The 23,695-nt window shown below is 41.5% G+C and overlaps 1 protein-coding gene across 27 annotated transcripts in view; it reads right to left on the bottom strand.

Annotated features, from left to right (window-relative positions):
* Positions 1 to 23,695, bottom strand: part of Rbfox1 (RNA-binding Fox protein 1) — a 351,925-nt gene that overhangs the window by 43,976 nt on the left and 284,254 nt on the right. For all 27 annotated transcript variants that reach the window (XM_087351496.1, XM_087351500.1, XM_087351495.1 and 24 more), the window contains one exon: positions 11,032 to 11,202. In XM_087351496.1, the coding sequence (XP_087207622.1) occupies positions 11,032 to 11,202 (171 nt within the window). The remainder of the gene's footprint in view (positions 1 to 11,031; positions 11,203 to 23,695) is intronic.

Genomic DNA, 23,695 nt, shown 5'->3' with positions numbered 1-23,695 from the left:
GATTCCTCCATCCAAGCAATCTTGACTATGCGTTTACAGAAAAATTTTATAATAGAGAAATATATATTTCAAATGTCACTAACCTGGCGAAACCACTGTAAATTACGACAACTACTGCTGGACCGAACACATAATTGAAGTCGGAGAGGCTGATGAAAAGGCGTATGATTACGTGGAAAGATAAATCAATATAAATTTTAAGACGAAGAGTGTGAGGCTATACACTGGATTCGTCTACGCATATGGGATATTCGCCGGCTTGGAAATGAACCTTCGTGCCTGGTGGTGGAGGCAGTAAGTACCTCTGAAACGTCGATAAACTTCTACCAGGCTACACGGAGCGACATCCTATAAGACAGTCATTCTCAAAATATTTTTTTTTCAAAAACTAATCGACGACTGGCTTCAAGGGCTATGCTCCATATAATTATGAAAAATACACCTTCAAAATAACGAACAAATAAAGATTTCTCGGAATACAGGAAGATGTAAATTTTATCACCTCAAAATGGTTAGACAGAAGACGTACTGAAACCATTCTTCTACAGGAAAGTCAATCTTAGTATTCAGTTCGCAAACATAGAATTGAAAATGCCCATGCCATATTTTCTCCAGAATTTCATTTTTTAACACAGTTTCCAGTTAGAGACTAAAGCGACACAATACTTGCAGGTTTCTTTGGCAAGCGTTTCAGATCAGATATGATTATTACAACCTTTCCAAGTGCCTTACAACCGTGGCAACTACACATAACTCGCATAGTTACTTAGAATTATTCGACCCCGTGCTATAAATTCACCAGTCGGCCTGACGTAAATGTCGGACGGTGTTTCCAATCAATGCTGGCTACTGAATTTAACAAGACAGGCAATCCGAAGGTCCGGCCATGAATTCTCTAAGGGCTTAACATGATACCGCATAACCGCATATCCAGATTATTAACTCCGACACCTTTCCGCATTAGCGCAATAACTGTTACTGTTCAATAATAAGTAATTTGATATGTAAGACTTGAGGTTCTCACAGCGGTGAGTATGAAGATATCCGTCTTCTGGGTTATTGCGCTGTGTAGTCTGGTCGATGTTAACCAACGTTTCAGAGGTCATACTGCCTCCGTCATCAGGGCGATGAAATATCTTCAAGTAATTCGATGCCGTATTTTATCAGGACTGTATGTCACACTACTTGATATAGCATGTCAAATTGACAAAATACTGGCACTTTCATAAATCGTCGAGGCTTAAAACAAATTACACGCAACACATTTATGCACGTATCTGAAAATCACTAATCGGGCTAAGGAAGTCGTTAATGGCACACATTACTGCGGCTGTCAGGCTGTGAGTAGCTACGACATTACTCTATTGCACATTTTATGTGGACTACAGGTTCTCAGAAGTACTGGCAAATTACATCGACCATCCGAAACACAGTTATTACATGCATAGCGGTGATGCAGAGTCCAATCGATCAATCGGCCATGGGATTTGATCACTGATTAACGAATTTCGACATGCGTTAACAGAAATGGGCCGGTTACCAAATAATAATAAGGGAAAGGTTAAATTATAATGCTCAGGTGAGAGGGGCTAATGGTTACTGTGCAATGCAGCAAACGATTCCATGTCATGCCCGATGTACTGTACATAAATTTTCCAATCGAAAGGTTTCATCATAATTCACTGCGCTGAATTTTCTGCTCAAAATAGCCCAAGACCGACGAACACGATGGACATTCGGAGTGGAGGTGGATTAACTACCTATACGGAGTACGGCCCTTCTTAAAAAGCTAACAGTAGTTATCCAGTCAAGAAATTCCCCTGTTCACAAAAGCCAGTCAACTGTATCTATCCTGAGACAGATTAACGCAAAGGATATTTCACTACATGGCCGAGATGAACCCACGACGCATACTCAGAATCGTAAAGAGAAATTTGACGATTGTAAAGGCAACTATATCTATATACGTTCCCGAAACAAAACGATTTGAAAGAATGGCCGAGAAAGAATTGTGATGGGTTGTGGGTAAGCGAAGATGGGTGTAATTTGATATAAGTTTTATCTACGTTTCAGAGGTCCTTGCTGCCTCAATTATCAGGGCGATGATTGATGATGGAAGCATCAAGGACCTCTAAAAATGGCAAACTTCTATCATGCTACACTGCGCCACAACCCAGAAGACACCAATCTTCAGACTTGCCGCCCTAAAAACCTCAATCCAACACGGGAAAACTTTTAACGCATTTACGCCTGTTTTAAATCACATATGAAAGGAAGCGTATCTCAATACATGTTCAAATAGTTTTTGTAAGGGACGTTAAGTATGTTATATGCTTTACGCTTCAGTCCTATATCAATAACGCATCAGAAATGTTTACGTTCGTGTGTGCCTGTTTATAAAGACAACAGCAAACGTCGCTGGTGCACTGTGCTGCAGGGTAACTCAAGGTACCATAAAGTCGTACCCGTAAGTCGTAATTCGTTTCGGAGCCCACATAACTCTTCGGCTAGGGCTCCCAACTGCCCCCCTCCCCCAAGCTAAAACAACGCGTTTTAAATACGACATCTCCTTTTAAAGGGCTCGTAAAATGCCTATGCATAGCACCTAGATAGGTGTAAATTGTCGCCTAAGTAACCTTGTCCCCCAATTCTGCTAAACGTATATTTAAACGCCTGCCTTCACTAAATGGATTGGGAAAATAAAATCACGCAGTTTGATAAACATATGCCCCGAAAAATTCTTAATGTAATCATTATAAGCCATATGTGCAAAAAGAACTTGGTTCCAAGGCAAATCCATGTAGGTCTATTTTTAACGCTGGACCTAAACGTCAAATAGACACACAGTAAAAAGATCAGGGTTTAGTAATTTCATATCCTCAGTTGACAGCTGTGAAAAACGTGAAGAGATATCTGTGCTTCATGACACGACTGTCCGCTCGATAAACCTAAAACACTTTGCAGTCATTTAAAATTAAAACATCAAAAAAGTTTCGTGCATTAAACACACGCAGACAACGCATAAACCCACAGATTTAGCTGCATGTGGAAACTGTAAATCACTATAAATACGCTACAACGCATCATACATTCTGTGCTCACCTACGCTGCTCTAAATGGGTATAATACCCTGATACCAGGGATAAAATATCAATAACAACACTGAACACTGTCATCAGTCCGCTAACTGAATTCGTCGAAACCAATCATCTTAACATTCTTCACAATAATCTCCTTTATTCGCGTCTCAGCAGCAACACAACACAAGAGAAGCTGGCGAGATGAATTCATCGCCCTGATGACGCAGGCAGCATGGACCTCTGAAACATTGGTTGACATCTACCAGACTACACGGCGCAACAAACCCGGAAGACAGCACTCTTCAGACAAAATGACGAGGGGAAAGCTTGTCCTAGCCTGTCGTCAAATTAGTAGCGATTCATACCAGCGTTACTGACTGAGCTAACCCGGCTATTTTTTATACAGACCACAAAGCAAATATCGCAGTGGAAAATCAATTAATACAATTAAGCAAATAAATTTTGATTGAAATGCGAGTAACCGCGTCTAGTATTTACTATTTTCGTGTCTACTGTAGTTGCAGCACCTACAACCACACAAGATAATCTAAATTTCATTTAAAACGTGCCCTGGAAACACACCAATCACGGTTCAGAATATGACGTCAAATTCGTAATACGCTTAAGCCTCAATTACGTCAGGCAATTTCAATCACTGCTCGCCGGCGGATTCTCTCCCAGCTGGTAAAACCGGTCAGCGCAATTAGAAATGCCAATAAATCGCCAAATATCTGCCTCATCTACTCGCCAGCTAGTGAAGTTAAAATGTGTCAGGGTTAATCAATACTTTCCAGCGACTATCGCAGTGTAATTAATCAGCCTTTCCGCTTTTCTTCGGCGTATTTAAGACGACAGCGGAATGCAAATTAAATTATACAATTCTTTAAACACGGACTTCCGTGTGTAGTGGAATGTGAGTACTTGAATGTAAATTTAAAAACGACAAACTTCTTCCTTTTCGACTTTTCCCTAGTCTTGAAGTTATTCCTGAATCACATCAACACAGAAAAAAAGGCCGCATGTAGTAATTCTTGTGTAACTTTAAAAATAAAACTTAAGATCTGTAATTCGTATCATCAGGCTAGTAAACTAGCTCAATGCACTTGGAAAAACAAAATAACTCGCGACTTGCCACCTCCCAAGTGAATATAATCGCCAAATATATTTGATGTTTAGGTTCTCATGCAATTTTCAATTTTCTATTACAGGGCCTACATATATATATATATGTTTTGCGAATGCTGAATAACTGGTCTTACACTTTCTGAAAAGAGAATTGTATCTCGCCAGGCTGTCACCCCGAGGTCACTATACGAAACACGCCAACTGCTGACTGAACAGTCAGGGTTAAACGCCCCCCCCCCTCCGGGGGAAGGGGGAAGCACCACCCCAGGGCTGCCAATGGCAGGGTCTGCAGCAAGAAAATGTAGCCCAGCAGGGAATTTCCCAAGGCCTGCCGCTGAGGTCAGAATTGTAAAAACGAAATAAAACTTATTTCACAGTTTCTTCGACACCTGGAAAACATCTTAGGCTGTGGAGTAAAGAAGCGGTTAGAACGCTGGCCTTGTAATCCTGGGGTCGCGGGTTCGATTCCCGGCGGTGCCCGAATTTATAACTTGTGTTGGGCAAGGCCGTGGTCTAGGTAACACGGAGTTTTCCTCCGGGGGCTTCCCCGGTTTCTCCGTGGCATCCCAACAATTACTCCATTCACACACAGAAGAAGGCAATGGCAAACCACTTCTGGATCATCTGCCAAGAACGTATATGAACAGGTCCCAGTCCGAGAAAAGGATGGAAGGATCCTGTTCATATGGACCTGTCGTCAGACAGAACACTAAATAAATAAATCAACACTTTAGGTTTAAATTGACATACACAAGGCCTTGTCTCAATTAATCGACTTGATCAAATTATCGACGAATTTTTTGCAGAATTGTGTTTATGGCAGAGGTCGATGGTCAAAATGACAAATCGCAATTCGCATCCTCCCCTGCCTTCCATGCGCACGCCTACACGAAATCACAGGCAACTACCCTTCCTATTGCAAGTAATATTATTTCAAGACGCCCATGAACAGGAAGGATAGTGAGCCTGTCTTGACGAAGTTACGACTGAGGACGCCAAGACCTGCAACTAAGTAAACATTCAGCGTTTGCCTTGCATAAAACAAGCCATAAATCAATACTCCGAACCCGTTTCATTACGAACCAATTCAACAGTAGAAAGTCTGTTTTATTTTTGTAGCGTTAAACAAAGTAGCATATAAAACACATTCGGCTACACTTTATGTCCCATACCACAGGCTGAAGGTTCCTGTAAGCGTTCGTGCTCTAGACGTGCATTCGAGACGTATTAGGTTCGTATCTCGGACTGTTTATCCTGCCCGACGTTTACTGTGGATTTCCCCCAAAGGTACAATAACCTGCTACTAAGTTCGTACCTATTTAATATTCATAATCGTCATTCCATGCGATTTCATGCTATAACTTGGGGGGGGGGGGGAAGTACGTAATTTCGTGATCAGAAAGGCGGTCTGGGCAAAAACGTTCCGGAAACTTGTCACAGTCTCCCAACGCACAAAGGCTTCAAGGTTTTTCGAAACTTATTACGCGATTACCGTTTATAAATTATACAAATGGACACGGCAAGAAAATAAATTTATTAGTTACAAATATTCATGTTCTCTCCCAATTACACCGACTCAAATTTAACATCGCAAAATTCACGAAGTGCACTATTTACAGAACATTTGCAATTATAATCGTGGAATAGGCCTTTGTAACTACCACAGACCACATAGCATACATCCCTACAGTATGTCAGCAGAGAAAATACACACGCCAGTCCTATATCATTCACATGTAAAAAAATAGCTGGCATAATGTCAACAGTACGGGAGTGAGATCAACCGGATGGTGGAGGCAGTAGACACCCATCAATATCTACCAGACCGCAAAAGACAGCGATCTTCAAATATAAATACGTCTGAATATATTATAAAGTTGGACACAGAACCGGTAAGAATCTAGCTGTGGTCATCTTTATCCACTTACTAGCAAACTGCCCGCAGGGTTGCTTAAGAAATTCGACAAATGCTTATAAGTACTATCAATCTTCATTGTCCGAAATCTTACTACAGGCCCGAAAATTCGACACGTTCGCTGACTGACACCAAAAAAATTGTAACTTGCATTATTATCCCCAAACCCAATGTGTTCACCAAGACCAGAACCCAGAAGTCTTAGCCCTAGTTTCTATTATATCCTCACCGAAGCAAACAAGCCTGTTCTTTGCGCCGTCATTTTATCGTCCTTAGTTTCAGAGCTTAAAAAAATGAGGGGACTCAAACCCATGACAGCTTTTCGAGACTATGGCCTTTATTCTTGCAATTTCCTCACCGAAACAAACTACTTTGGTCTTAGCGACGTTCTTCTAACGTACTTAGTTTCCAAGATACACCGGGTTTCAAACCCATAACAGTTCCAGAATGACCTTTCTAATACCTGTCCCTGGTTTCAAGGAATAAGCATGCCAAGTTTGGCGCAGATCAGTCTTTTTCCCGCTCTTGACCTACAAGCGAACATCAATTTCAAGTTAAAATATCTGTAAGACAATTTAGACTGGAGGCTGTCAGACATTCAAGTAGTTTTATAAATTACTTCAACAGTACATCAGGATCTTGGATTTCAAATCACATTAATCACGACATATGATATCCACCAGCGTCGAACGATCTCTTGATTTCTATGTAATGTGATTATACGTTCTCTAACATGTACCGGGGACAGGAAACCATGTTACGATATCACTACGCTAACACAAAAATCAGAACAGCACAGTAGCAACCAAATCTGGTCTCCAGCTTTAGCTTCGACAGAACACATTACCCAATAGGCGACGGGCTCCGACCCGAAGTTTATCTGCCCACGGTGAGAGACGTGCTGAGTGCATTCGTGAATTCCGGCAGACAGAATTAAACACCCTGTCGCTAAGTTTGATGACGGCAAAGTGCATGCCAATTACCAGACTAATAACCACATCTCAATGGTTCCAAACTTATGTTAGGTCGCCTGAGCACTGCATAACAAAAAGCCGTTTTATAAAATCTCAAAAGTTTTCCGTCTCAATGATTCTAGAGAGAGGCATAAATGTAAGAGTAACTTTTTTCTGTGCGTCAGGTTCCTCCCACTGGTTCAAAGACGTGAACGAAAAGTTCCAAAACTGTTTCTTCTTGTCGATGAAATTTTCCAGTCCGAAGTTTGGTAACGTGTTCGTTCTTTTTAAAACCGAACAAAATCCCGGACTCGGCGATTCGGTTTCGTGCCCCCAACTCATGAAATGGGGTACACCAGACACGTTCATGGCAGTGTGTGAATATTCCCTTGATTTCAAGTCGCACCCTCCGGGATAGCTCAGTCCGTATAGTGACTAGCTACGGGCTGGACGACCGGGGTTCGATCCCCGACGGGGGCAGAGGATTTTTCCTCTAGCCTCTGCGTCCAGACCGGCTCTGGGGCCCACCCAGCCTCCTCTACAATGGGTACCGGGGTCCTTTCCCGGGGGTAAAGCCGGCCGGGGCGTGATGCTGACCACTCACCCCCATCTAGTGCCGAGGTCAAGGAAGAGAGGAGCTATACCTCCACTCACCCCAAACGCCTACGTGGCGTATAGTGGGACAAACTTTACTTTACTTTTACCCTTCTGGAGGACGGATGTACGGATCGCCATTACGGCCATGTCTTAAGAACCGACAAATATTGTCTGGGCCGCTTGCTTTTCTAGTTTCCTTCAAACCACTTTTTTGTCTTTTGTTTTCCGTGGTCAACCAATACATTTCTTACACGCTCATAAAAACTTCAAATTTTTATGAAATCGCATCTGAAAAAATAATTGTTCAACTTTCAATGAACTATTATTCAAGCTTATTCTTGATATAAAATGGTTTTCTACCCAAGAATTTCATATTGCACGAGAAGCTTAGTCAGGTATCACCAAGGGATGAAGAACTATAACAATTTTCCTACGTCTGAACTTAAAACGAACCGAATCACAAACGTGATCTATCGAGCCCACAGTGGTGACGGCTTTTGTTCACAATACAACAGCCACGTCACGCTACACGACACCTTCCTTTGCATATTGAACTACTGCAACAAATATCAGTTGGCAGTAACTCCACGATTTTATATATGGCATGACTGAGAAACCTTGAAGGCAAGACCTAACACGAAGGGCTAAGAATGCAAAGCCCAGAGAGCATTATTTACTTTATTAAACAAATTCTATCATTTTCTGCATCTAAAAGAATGTAATGAATAAAATTCCTATGCTACAGTCTAACACGCATTTTTCATAAACAGCCCTATTCGTTTAGAGAAAACGCGCTAATTTTGTAAAATTATAATATATGAAAACTGTTTAATGGTTAAATGCAGACTTGAGCAAACCCGTTCAGGTTTATCTTTAATCTGGGTTGTATGTGAGTAGGGTAAATTAAAATCCGTCGAATTTTTAATTATTATAACAGCGCGTGTGTGCGTTAAAACGAGGCACTATCAAAATTCTAATTTCCAATCTGAACCCTCCGAAGCCAAAGCTCGCCTAGAAATATTTAAAATTTCAGTCAATACAGAAGAGAAAACGCAACGCATCTCCAGTTGCTTAATACTGTTTAATAAAGAGCTACTATGTTAAAACATGTGTTAAGCAACTTGCGTTACAAATTTAACACAAAAGCTATCGAGCTATCGTTCTTCCATACGGCATAAACGTAAAATTGTCTCTCATAAAAGCCGCTTAAACAAGAAGAATATGTCCGCAGGTCATCCGCCAACTTTTATTAATTCCAAGCTTAGGTTTAAGATACAAACTTGTATATTTTCCCACAAGCACACACAAATGTGAATTAAATTAACATATTCCCACGTTGCAGGGGGGGGGGGGGGGGGGGAAGACAGTGGTACACAAGAAGCTAATTCACTGCATTTGACGCTTAAAATAGCTATATTAAGAATGGAGTGTTGAGGCCGTACATCGTGTATAATTCTCGAACTGAGTTGGGCCACAGAAACATCGAAAAGAGAATCATGCCACCATAGGGGATACAAGTCTTACACACAGCAGTAATGACGGGAAACTTCCACCGAAAACAAACAGCCTTCTGTCAGAACTGCATAATATTTGTGAAACTGTTTACAAACACGACTTTTAAATTATTCTCTTACTATGATCTCCATATATTCAACTGTTAGCGAGCCTGCTTGATATTCGGGAGTTCCCGGGTTCGTTTCTTCTCCCACTGGCCAATTATCCCGTCGGATTTGCGGTTTTCCTCAGTATCTCCAAACAAATGAGAGGACACAGCCTTCAAATACACAAAACCCTTCCATCCAACACATTTTCCTATTCATCATCAACGAAATATCTCCCCATTTGACGTAATATAAACAGATAAACAAACCCAGTAACACACTACAACAAAGAATTACGCCAACGTTTGGCCTATGTATGCCCTTCAGGTGACCCTGTGGCCCGTCCCGACTCAGAACAAATTCTAAATCTGTTAACCTCCGACATTTCGTAATAAAATTCCTTGGAGGCAGTATCGGCTCGTTGCAAGGTCGAATTAAACATAACAATATAATACCCAAAATGAGCACATAAACACAAGGCTCGAGGTGAATTGGAAGCCTCGAGCCAACGTTTCGACACCCTACACGCCTTCCACCACACGTTCTCATGCCTTCATATACTTCAAGATCTAACCGTAAACGCGCAAGGCACAGAATCACGAATTTCATCCATAACAATCGCGGTCCCACTTCCTAAACAGTTGAAAAATCGTGATTGTATGCACGAGGGCAGGGCAGTCCGAATCTGGAAACCGGCTTGTTCGTCGGAGAGAGGTAATTGGAACAGAAGGGAGACATAACGAACTTAGATCATGTAGGGCCACCAGAATATCTAATTTACTAACCTTAGCTTGTGCAAATCCGAGACTGGCATAACGCCAGAAGAAAGGCCAACTTCGAAGGCGTTTCAAATGTTATCACTGCGTTGTAAGCCTTACGGCCGAGCGTCCTTTGCAATAATAAATTTAAAGATTTAACATTGCGTATCCATCACATTTCAATGGTCCCATTTCATACTATATTCCTACTTAACTCATACCAGTTAGAAGTAGCTTGGACTTGAAATGGTTACAGTGAACATACGCAGAATCACTAGACCTTCGACTGTTTGTTTTTTAACGGACGCTGTAAGGAATTTTGGCACCCGCCAAAATTGTAAAGCAAACGACCGGTTACAATACAAGGGCACGACAAATAAGACACGCATAAAACACAGCAATGCGCTGTTGCAATCACCACAACACTGGGGAAAAAAACTACGCAAGATGGCGTCAGAAGCGCCTGGATCCCGTTCTTACCGCCTAACGACACTAATCGGCACAAACGAGGGCTACTCAATTACCTGAAATGTCTTCACACCACAATCTATAATTCGTCTAACAAACTGAAACACGAGGTAAAACGTCTTACATCTGGAAGGTCCCGATTCAAATCTCGGCTAGGAAATTACCTATACTAAGTCGGTGTTTCCTATGTTTCTTCAGACACTCCTGGAAATAACACAATGAAACAGACCGCTGCTGATTTTTCCTCAAGCGTCTCACTTTATCGGACGCTACGTAACCTTAAAATTCATACAGTGTCATTAAACAACCTCAACAGACACGGATGGACAAATATTTTCGTCCCCAACACTGCAGGTACCTGCAATACAGCGATCGATATGCCCTGGCACTTATCGAAACGTTCTCGCAAGTTCTGCCGCTCTGGCGGGCGAGAGAGAGAGACAGCATGGCGGAGCTCAGGTCGAGGGTCTGAACCCCATGCACGCTGTGCTGCGGTACACACAACAACACAGGAAATGAACAAGAAATACTTACAATACTAACTGTCTGCTGTTCGATGCCGTTCGGCGTAACTGTTGGTGGTGAGAATGGGGGGACAGCTACCGGTGGGCCCTCTTTGCCGGGTTCAGTCTTGGGAGGACCCGCCTCCCCATTTTGGGGGTACTGCGTCGCATAGGGTGTCGCCATTCCCGTCTGAACCATGTGCTGTAAAGAACAAGAAGAAATAACTTACATGTGTGCATAAGAAAACCAATTAACCCTCTAAAGAAGCTACCCTTACCGTAGAAACAACTTGAAAGGTCATGTGAACGAAATCCACTAAAGTAAATGGATCAGATACATTCTAAAAATAGGCAATTCAAGAGCCAGTTTGTTTGCTTCTCTATTATATTGTTCAATATGGTACATTTATATATTTAGTTTAATTTGTTTGTTTTTGTATTTGTAATGTTTTACTTTTATTATTATTGAAATGAATTTAATTATTTATTATATTTCATCCTGTACTGTTATTCAGTGTTTGACTGTTATTGGCATTACCTGGCCGTTGTCAAGCACTTAAATGAATTGAATTGAATTTCATATCCTAAAGTCCGAATTCCACGTGTAACGACACAGATAAAACCGCCTTCTAATTAGTTTGATCTTAAGTATAGGCTGACATCAAAATGTTTAAATAATTTCCGAAGACGAAACCTACACAGCATCACTCCCATCTCACAACACTTCATTAACCAGATTCCAGTGCTGGGCTAGACAACCACGCACGCATGAGGCATTTTTTTTACATATTTCGGGAAGTGCACGTCACAATAATATAAAATACTGAGATGTAAAGTCGCCAGCGTATGTATAAGCTACTGTCATATCACAAATTTGATTCCAACAGGAAAGTACAGCAGTCATTAACATTTATGTACTCACAACTGAGGTTTTAATTATAAGCTAACACACTTTCCTACCGACGCATAACAATTTTATTTTTGTAAGGGCAGAAAACTATGCACTGTAATAAACCTGGCACAGTACGCATGAATGAAAATGAACTAAACAGCACGATGCATGCGTTTCGTACTTCAAACGGTAAGTTAATATATACTAAATGCTACTGGCGAGATGCATCGTTTCGAAATGGATAAATCATTTCCGATATATGCAATTTGGCATGCATTTCCACACCTTCAAAGGGACAATTCAATTTCAGCTAACTTTCCAGTACAGCAGCGTTCGGCAAATGAGTAGGACAAAAAAAAGGTCGCAGATTATCAACAGCGATTCCGGTATGTGTGATATCGATCTACTGATTACCAGCAAAAACCCACTCTCACACAAACGATCACATGCTAAAGAGGTCGAGTGTCTGTCTGCCCGTCTCGGATATCAAAATTTGGTATTGGGGACCTACACTGGAACCTAAGACCCGTTTTAATATTATCTTCACATCTAAGCCTGGGCATTCCGAGTGCCTATAGACCTAATGAAGCAAGCTTCAATTAAAGTAGAACTAAGTTTCAATGCTTAGACCCCGAACTACCTTAATCAAACACAACAGAAACCAGGAGAAGATAATTAGACTCCAATACATTATAGGATTATAGAATAATTCTACTGTTTCTTTCAACTTTCATTTTAATACTACACTTCCACCTTGGTAAAATTTCGAAAATATTGTCTTGCAACAAAAACTGGCAGACCTCAGCAAAAATTCAGTTTAGTGACTATTCAAACTCCCATAAACTGCGTCAATTATTCTTCTCTCTGCAAAATGAAATAACTGTGTCCAACGAACAAAATAAAAAATCATAAAACACGAACTGGAGTCATGCCATTCGCTGTTCTTATCAAGCAAGATGCTTACAGCTCGGAGAACATCTAAACAGAGCCTGGTCATAACGTGGCGAGTTTCGGCAGTAGGGTCTTTCAAGACTAACGCGTGGTTTCTGCCTTAAAATAAATCATGGAAGTTGCCGCTTTAATAATAGATTACTGACACCTCAAATCATCCTTGCATCAATCTTCATCTGTGTAAAGAAGTGCGGAACGTAAACTACACACATAACTTAACAGTCACAATGTTATTGTAACGAATGCATACGCCAGCAATAAATCGTAGCGTTTTGACATTTCGACCTGGATTACGCACAATGTCAAAGTCATTCGGGTTAAACTAATGGAATTACATGTTCAGAGAAGGGAAGTTGCTAATTAACAGTCGCTCAAATAGTCACCTGGCACCTATCCCGAGCTAGAAGACTTCAGACGACACTCTTTAACATCCATTTTAATATCATCCTCACATCTACGCCTAGGTACATGAAGGTGTCTCTACGCTACAGCCATTCCGATTAAAAATTTTAATGTATTTCTCATCACGCCTATGCAGTTTATATGCCTTCCTCGTCTTAATCACCTTCAATCTATCATCTAAACAAATACAATTTGGTACAGAGTATAAATATGGGAATAATTTACAGTTACTAGTTCCTTGTCATATATTTAAATCAAATAAAATTCACGAACTTTCAAACATGTGCACTCCTGCGACCTCATAAAAACATGCGTCTACATCAAGATAAAATCAGATTTAATGTAAACTGAGATTTACCATAACCTGATTCGGCGTGCACTTGCCAGAAGTTTCTTGGATACTTAAATGTGCGTGTTAATACAAGGAGTTGGCCTGTTTTACGTGTCACGAACTATTTCCTCAGCATCCTGAATGAAGGACGAAATTCAACGACTACAGCAACGATTTTCCACTACTCACAAAGCAATCAATCAACGAATTTTCAACTGAACACCTCAACCACTTCGAATCTGTCCAAATAAATGTCTTACAAATATAAGGAACGCGGGATTGTGAGAGAGTGTTTATATGATGTGGTTCACCCGGGTTGACGAGCAGGTCTTACGGAGAACACTCCGACCAGTGGCGGAATTCACCAGTATGGAACCAACTCGGTGAACTCTTAATCTGGCTTAACACGTTAGTAAGATGCACTAAAAATATAACCAATTTTAAATGGCTCTACCTGACAGAGAAATAGGCGAAATGAGTTCATCTTAGTGGCGTGCGCGCTGATGTCAAGGCTACATCTGACGGCAAAGTCACAAAATGCCCACGATAACATTTCGTTTTTAGGGCCGCGTCAAATGGTTAAAAGACGAAACCGACGTTTCAGGGACCATCTCTGTCCCCATGGGACATGAGTTTCAACTTGTGGCTCGAAAACCTGTTGATCTCACGGTGACTTCCGCTGCGTTACCCGTGTAATTTTCACTCTTACATTGAAATGACGGGACGACTCAACGTGACACAAATTTAAAACGTTACATACGTTGTGCATTTTTCTATGTTGAATGCAGCAGTTCATAGGTTTAACGGCGCTAGTCGTGTCCTATTTCGGGGAAACGGGCAGCATGTCAGGAATGGGAGCATGTGGAAACAGTCGCTAATTCACATAAACAAACGTTTTTTCCTCGAAACTTAAAATAAAATACACCCGGGAAAATGCTACAGACATCGCGAGTAACGATGAAAGGTTAACATTCTTAGTCACATTCAGCGTCCTTTCGTAATTTTGGCACGTGTGAAGCAACACTTTGGCGAAAGTGACGAAGGAAAAATTATATCAAGCGAACACAAACATGTTTCACCGTGTAGCGTACGTGTGGAATAAGTCAACAAAAATCACTGCACGCTGTAACGTAGCGTTGTTCATGTCCACAAGTACAGATACATAACATTCCAATCGATATAAAACATATCCTACTTGTACTTCGGAAAATATTCACCATATTGAAGAATAGTTCCAATAAAACTTGTAGACGTTAAATCAGGTCGATATCCCACGCCATGTATAATATCCTTTTGAGCAGAGACAATTCTTCAGAAATATTCTAAAGTTCAATGTAGACTTCATAAAAAGTTGGGGCTAGAAGCATAACTGACAGGCATGCATCAAAATTAAATTCGGCTGCTATACCAAACTTAATGTAGGTCACTAGTTCCGTAGATGAAACCTTCGGACGGACAAACATGGCCTCCTGCCCATATATTACGCGTCAATTATACATTGCTACCGGACCAGAAGGACGTACCTGTCTGCAGTGCGCTTTAAAGAGCATAAAACCAGTTGTTTCCTCTGCATCTCTCTACCACTTTCACATGCACCGTGTCCAGACAATACGCTACGTAACAAGGCAAACTCCTTCTTAATAAGACCACACCCGCGACCTCATCAACGACTCCGGATAGGACAGGACACTACGCATAAAATCTGACTTCCTTCTTCGGTCTCTAAAATTACCGACTGGGAGTAGACATAAAAGAAACGATATCATTAAAACGTATCTTCCAGAAGAAAACGGTGGATACGCGGACGGGACATCTCTAATGGGTGGTCGGGTAAAATGTGAAGTACTTACTGGCGTTTGCGAAGAACGTAAAACCACAATACATTTAGTTCAAGCCATCTACCAAGAGAAATACAATAAAATGGAACGTCCTTAGAACGTTCTGGGATCCTGATGCAGAAGTAATTTGCAAGACTGGTCAACACGCAGGTAGGCTTAATCATAATCAGCCTTATCTTGGAAGGCTGTACGCTAGTTCACTTCTGTAGCAGGGGGTTCCAATATACCAGGAGCCCAACTCTGGGGCGAATATCCTTGCATGACCGCATCTCACTCGTTTCGATCGACCAACTGAACAGGAAGTGCTGTGATTGATTGATTGATTGATTGGTTGGTTGGTTAGTTGACCGGGTTTACAAATTGAAGTGTAAATCGCCGGCCGCAGTTAGGCGACACAGAATGAGCTGTCGCCATCACAAACGGAGTCAAGTAACATCACACAGGGAGGGAATCAAATGTTCTCGGCTGGTCTCATCTTTGGCCCAACAGGCGTCTTACCCACAGCATTAAATTCGATATCAATCTATGACCAAATTTATTGCCAACCAGTACAATAAAACAAGGTAATTAGTATAGCTGGTTAAACCATTTCCCTCATCCATCAAATGGGCCAGCAAATTGTCCCCACTTTCAGATTAGTAAACTCGCATAGCCTGATAAAATTTTTGGTTTTCTGTTGAGATTCTCCGGTACACTGAAATCCGTAATAATTCAGTTGTTTGTGAAAATCAGATACTTATTGATCGTACACATATATGCTAGACCAGTGATATTCAACCTTTTTGTTCGCGTACCCCCAGATATAATTTCTCTTCAACTTTGTACCCCCAAAGTTGTTGGTGTATAATTCAAGTTATACACAGTATATCTACATCTAAATTAAAGTTAATAAATTTTATTACTGATTATTCAGTGTTTATCATAAAATAATATAATTTTGTTTACTCTTACGTACCCCGGGGGTACGCGAACCCCAGGTTGAAACCACTGGGCTAGACTACGCATAAAACGCAACGCACGACCACTTGAAATAAATTGCCACATTCTGCTGAAATAGATCGTTTGCTTCAGGCTGAAATGCACTGATCCAATTCCATTAATTTATTTGTCCAAGCCTTTACGTAATATGAGGTTCATCTTCTTATCACACGTCTCTGTTATACACGCAAATCCGTGATGCGTGTGCCAAGAACGACCGGGGAAGTTGCTGATATGTTGTCATGGGGCGAGACTATCTCTCTGTGGAATTGGGCCTCTGGCTGGCCCTACAAAAGAACTAAATCGCCAAGGGGGGGCCGCTAGACACCATCCCTAACGCGTTAGACCATTCCGGCGTTCGAAAAACAATGCTGGAAATAGAAAACGGTTCCACTAGGCAACCCGTCCTTTGCCTGGCCGGCCCTTTGTCCATCCCCAGAAGACATGTAAAGGTAGCAACACGATGGCCAACTTCCGACGGTTCCCCCAATCACAGGTTCACGAAATGCCTGTTTGTTAGAGCATAATAGACACGTAGCGGGGAAATCAATACGAAGTCAAAAACCTCTAAGTGTTTCATATTCATTGGGGTGACCGGTGATTTGCGGCGTTCTAGATTAAACATTTCCGATTACTCAGGCCTACCCACATAAAGACATCACAGATGAAGATGGCTGTCTTCTGGATTGTCGCGACGAGTATTCTGGTAGAAGTTTACCAACGTTTCAGAGGTCCTTGCTCCCTCCATCATCAGGGCGATCGCCTTCTTCGTATTCACCGCCGTGAAAACCTCAAATCCTAATCGTGGAAGAAGTATACTTCGTTCTGCGAGGTGTCCCAAGAAAGTATCATACACGTTCTGGACTAAAATAACACGAGTGAGATGTACTGACACATTACGTCCACCAAACAAGCAGTGTTTGCCGTTCAGAGACGCTGGGTCCTGTTAGCTACCGACTTCCCCCAGCACATGTAACAGGCCGCCATGTTCGGAGTGTGGACTATACAGAAAACGTATGAAGCAGTGCCACTTTAATTAAACCAGACTGCACACTACTGAGACATGGCATGCAGGCGCCCGTATTTAACACACTATTTCTGTGCCAGCTCCCAAACTGTTTATTACAGTAAGCGTCTATTTACGTTAATACCATCACATACCGTGAAACAAATCAGAATTGTTTACTTCAGACTAGCTGTATATAAGAAACGGTGAGGAAAGAAATTAATGGGGCTGCCTCTACACTGCCGATAAACCATCCGGCCAGATTACGAGGATCGACTTCATTTCACTTTGCTGCAAGTGTCTATGCCTAGGAATGAGTCGTTACTCAGACCGCTGATGCGCAGGTTCTGTTGGACTGCACTACATAACTCGTACCGTGTCCTACTTGTACCAATCTGGGTGCAATTTTTAAGTAGAAGTCGGTGCTGTAAGTTGTTAAGAAGATTAATTAAACTGTTTGTCATTAAAATAATTAATTTATGCAACACATGCGTATATACCAATATCACCGCATCTCCTGATTCCACCACACCACTTGGAAAGCACGTCAACAAACCACAAAATATTCAACAAAAAGACAGGCGTTGGATTCAGTTTGTATTTCCAGAAGGGCAGAGAGCCAAGGCTGCTGATGTCGTAGTTTCTTTAACACTATGATGTGACTGGGTTTACCTACCCGAGAGTACCGTTTAAAAGGCATCAATGTCCTCCGAAACGTCAGTAAACTTCTAATATACTACACGGCGCAACAACCCAGAAGACAACCATATTCAAGTTACCTAATACGAGGGTGAGTCAAATGAAAACCGTAAATTTTTTTTAAATTTAATTTATTGAGTGAAAGCGGTACACAACTATATCATTTTTCTACATAGTCTCCATTTCGTTCAATACAGGCCCTCCAGCGTTTACGAAGTGTATGGATTCCTCTAGAAAAAAATTCTTGTGGTTGTCTGCGCAACCACTCATGCTGTATCTCTTCGTCAGAACGGAACTTCTTTCCTCCCATCGCCTCTTTGAGTGACCCAAACATGTGGTAATCACTTGGGGCTAGGTCTAGTGAGTATGGCGGATGTGGAAGACACTCAAAGTGCAAGTCTTGGATTGTTGCAACTGTTGCACGGGCAGTATGGAGCCGAGCATTGTCATGTCAAGGACACCTCTAGTCAAACGTCCACGTCGCTTTGATCTGACTGCAGGTCGAAGATGATTCTTCAAGATTCTTCACTGATCAAAAAACGAATTACAGAACGTTGTTCTTCTTTCGTGCACGTATCTAGTGGAGCAGCCATTTTCAAATTGGCACTGTGATGGCGATATGTTTGTCTGCATTATACTACCACCTATAGGATACTCTTTATAGCATTGGTAACATGTCTGCCAACTTATAGGACAATGGCGCGATATTTCGAATTTTTATCTCAGTTTTACGGTTTTCATTTGACTCACCCTCGTACATCAACAAAATCTTCTTGGGTCATCAGATTCGAACAAGGGTCCATAAAATGTAATTTACGCATTAAACTTTGATCAGTTTGATCGTCCACAAGCAGTAACTAGTACTTTAACACTCTGGCTACTTTTTATCAGTCTTATTTAATTTACGACAAAAGATCACACACATCGGACAGATCTGTGAGCTGATGTCAAAGGGAAACGTGCCTACAGGTGGGACTGCTTGTCATTCTGTAATGGTATCTGGTGTCAGCCAGCACTTTACCCCCTTCGACGTATCACTAACACGGCTTCGTGCTTGAAGCAACTGTTATGACCCGCTGTTGCTGGTAACGCAACAGCTCACTTTGAAGGGCGGATGAAACTGAGACCTACCCATCAACGAGCTCCCCAACACACACACCCCTGCACTGCGAACATGTGGCTTCTTCTAAACATAGCAGACTAACAAACGTTCAGAAACAAAGCTATCCTACTTTTACAACGTGAGAAAATTTCGCGGTCGATGTCCTTATGTAACGATACTTGTTGGTTTACCAAACATAGGAGTTAATATACGCACGAACTACAAAAACTACAGACTGGTCTACGTAGTCTACACATACACGAATCCTTCCATGTTAACGTTGTGCTTTAGTATACAGGGTGGGAGGGAAATAAGTAGGCATTAAATAATTATCTTCGCATTGGAAATTAAAACCCGTGGCGTAACAGCTCCAGAGAGCCAAAGCCGACTAGCTTGACTGCTGGCCTCACGTTCACATGCCTAAGCAGAGGTGAACGATCATCCAACCAGATATAGGGTGACGTGTGGTCAGCCATTGCTAGCTTTCCTAACCGGATTGCATTGGAAATACTGAGGTTATAACCATTTCTCAATGCCTACTTACTTCCCACCCACCCTGTAGTACAGTAGAGTACTTTAAACCGAACATAAGAGCAAACTGCAAATAAGGGCCAGAAGAGAAACATTTTTGCTACAGCAAGTTATCGTATCTTCGTTACGTATTCGCGGACTGTTCACGAAAATGCCGGTCTAGTCGACTGACAACAGCAGCTAAAGAAATAGTTTGGTTACACGCGGCCGTCCATACTTTGTCGTAACCTGATCCTTCGTCTTCACTCCCTTTCGGTCGCTTGGCGTAGACGGCAGTTACGGCCAATAGAGGCGAGCAGAACCAGCGGGCGGGAACCCTCGTCACGAGTAGCCAGCCACAGGCGTGCTTAAAATCTTATCTGAGCGTCAGCCCGCCCTAAAGATAAGTCTGAGCTGATTTCTCCACTCACCAACTCTGGTGGCCGTCCTTTTTCGAGGGACAGAAAATTCTTCTCTAACAATCATGATGTCGCACTGGGATATAAACCAGAAAAGACGCGTGAATCTGTTATTTCTGAAAGAAACTACGTTTGTCCGACGATCTCGGAGATGAAGAGGATAATTTCCCATTTCAGATACGTACCAACCGGTTCTTAAATTTCGTACATTGTAAGAAAACTGTGACCAAATGCTTTCGAATCTGACTGACGCCTCTATCTCCAGGTACAGGGCCCACTGTATCCATTTGATAAGAGACCACATGGGTTCTAGAGTCAGTATGGTCATGGCGCTAAGATAGTGTTCGGCAGTAACAGCCTAAATCAATACAAACTAAGTCTGAATAAAGCCATAAGAAGCCTATGCAACCTACAACAAAACAATGGCTGTCGATTACTGGCTCCACTAGACCAGTGGTATTCAACCGGGGGTAGGCGAAGACATCTTAGGGGGTACGTGAAATTTAAAGAAAAAATATTTTATGATAAACACTGAATAATCAGTAACGTAATTTATTTTATTTATTTTAGATGTAGACTATAAACTATGTATAACTTGAATTATACACCAACAACTTTGGGGGTACAAAGTTGAAGAGATATTATATTTGGGGAGTACGTGAACAAAAAAGGTCGAATACCACTGCACTAGACCACCTCCAAATCCGGCACCTATAAATACTGCAGTGCTTTTCGTTTAACAGAGTGCCTGACAATGACATCCGACAGCCTTGGCATCTGTATTTCAAAAATAAAACTCTCCCCAGTCTCAGCTCACTGCAATCAAAACACAGGACCTAAAGTATTTCAGAAACGTTGGTAAATCACAACCCAGAAGGCCACAATCGACACCTTCACCCCTAATCCCATATATACGCTACCATGAATAATTTCTACATACTGAAATAAGTAAAGTGTGCATAATTATATATCAAAACGTTAATTTGTTGTAAAGATAATACGTTAAGTGCCTTTCGCCTTTATTCATTCAATGCTACGTCCTTGATAGTTATCTATGGATTGTAATTATGCACACTGAGATAGCTTTTGAAATAGTGATCGTACAAAACAGGTGGGCAGTTATTGTAAAAGTCACTCGGAATGCGACGGTCACGAGTGACAACTCTGTCAGCAGATAAAAGAGAGGACAGTTCCTTTGTGTCGTAACAGCTAAGAATCCACCTGTAAACTCGTCTCTCGCAGGTGCCAACAATTTCTTCGCCACTTTGTTCTAATACACATTCAGTCTTATTTTCCCTTTACGGTTTGCTACCTGACACCACGTCCAAAGTAATCAACAGCTACAATTATGTTATAATAAGTATCTTCGAATGACTTAGATGGGAGATGGAAAGATGTAGTAGACCGGTTCATGCTAATTTCGTTTTATTACTGTAGGCCTGTTTGAACTTGTGACACTTTTTCGAAGGGCTCAGTCACCTATCAGTAGCCACAGGTCTACTGTCTATAATAAATCTGTGCGGATGGTCATCTGAGTTTATCCGCAGACACGAAAACCAAAATCCTTCAAAATTTTGTTTTCTATTCTACTTTCGTGCCACGGTGGTCTAGCGGTTAGAACGCTGGCCTTGTAATCCTGGGGTCTCGGGTTCGATTCCCGGCGGTGCCCGAATTTATAACTTGTGTTGGGCAAGGCCGTCGTCTAGGCAACACGGAGGAGTTTTCCTCCGGGGGCTTCCCCGGTTTCTCCGTGGCATCCCAACAATTACTCCATTCACACACTGAAGAAGGCAATGGCAAACCACTTCTGGATCATCTGCCAAGAACGTATATGAACAGGTCCCAGTCCGAGAAAAGGATGGAAGGATCCTGTTCATATGGACCTGTCGTCAGACAGAACACTAAATAAATAAATATTCTACTTTCATGCACGAACATATACGCTTATTCCTGTGTTCACACCATTCCAAACTTCTTACTGACTTGCAGTTTTTCCTCAATACTATTCGTAGACTATTAATATTATCACAATAGGTTATTCCTGTAAGAATCTGGTGTGTTGTATAAAATTCTAATCGTTACTATTTTCTTGGATTTATAACAACGCATTCTAAAATTATTTGACGATCAGCTCAATTTAATGTCTTCTTACATTCAGCATTTGTTTATCTGCGTTCCGAACAATGAAGGATAACGGTATTCCTGGAACAAAATTTTACTGACAATTCCAAATACCCCGAAGGCATTAGCTGTATTAAGCTGAAACTGCGTTCCTGAAACCCTGATGCTTCCTCGGGTCATGCACGCGCTCACCGCCCGTTTCAGCTTTCCATCTTTTGCGAGGTGCCCACACAATAAATAAGTAGGTACTCATGGGAACAACTGTTTCTGCCTGCCCTTACCTAACCTATATACAGTACCATAAAATAACATGGTACCGCTTCGGAAAAAACAGATGTAGGTTTATTTTACCGCTCCCGATAAATTTTAATGGAGTATTTATTTTCGTATTGAAAATTACTGTGCAAGAATCAATCTTAACCAGGCTGAAAACATCGTATGTCTTAACAACGTTTCCACAAACTCAGCACGTTCTGGCAGTCTGTTAATTGTACGCTTCATGATCAAATAGTCTTCGAAACTTCGCTTTGAAAAGAAACGGACATCTACATTAGCCCAGTTGCATAACTTTGGGTCAAATGAGAAAATACCTCAAACTGTAATCCACTTTTAAAATGGTGCTTAAACCTAACAAAAATAATAAAAATTATACATGTTACTGGGGTAATAAATCAAGTAAATATACCGTATAGTGAAATGTTCCCAGCTAGAGAGACTGAAAATTAATTACTTGAGTCGTAATTGGAATTTATAAGGAAGACAGAAGGTTACGCGTTGCAAGAACAGAAATTAAATAAGGAAGACCTAGAGACGTAGACACGAAACAATATTAAAATGGGCCTTAAGGACGCAGGTTGCGAAGGTGTAAACTGTATATATGTGCCTGAATATAGGGACCGGTGGTGAGATCTTGCAAACACGGTAGTGAAATTTCTTGTACCATAAAAGGCGGGAGAATTTCTCGCCTAGCTGAGCGACCAACAGCGTCTGAAGGAAATCCTTGTTCCATCGAGATAGTTATTTACAAATTGTGGAATGTCCACGTTATTTCACACTGATGACAGTGGAAAATCATTATGATAATCCGCTCGCTACTAGTCCCAAGAGCCATTATCGGTAACAGACACGGCTTTCATCAGCAACAACTTACGAATCAATAGTCACACATCCACTTCATTTATTACCACGATTAGTACCTAGGTCCTCACGGGTGATGCAACACAGACAGGGTCATTTCACCTGGCACTGCAGCTACGATGACCGTTAAAGTACTTTCTCCCGCTGAATAGGCGTCTGACTTGGAAAACGTTCACACGATGTTTATACGCATCTCAAATCAGCTGTCAATTTTGAAATTAAGAAATAATGTTTCCATGTAAATAGATGCCAGTACGACAACATATGCACCTACAATTTTACACAGAAATGTCTATTTAAATGTAATAC

The sequence above is a fragment of the Zootermopsis nevadensis genome, unplaced genomic scaffold (genome assembly GCF_977971745.1).
Source record: "Zootermopsis nevadensis isolate Lab colony 2312 unplaced genomic scaffold, Znev_1.0 Znev_ptg000019l, whole genome shotgun sequence".
NCBI classification, from domain to species: Eukaryota; Metazoa; Arthropoda; class Insecta; order Blattodea; family Termopsidae; genus Zootermopsis; species Zootermopsis nevadensis.
The sequence above is the reverse complement of the archived record's forward strand: the minus strand, read 5'-3'. Positions and strand labels throughout refer to the sequence as shown.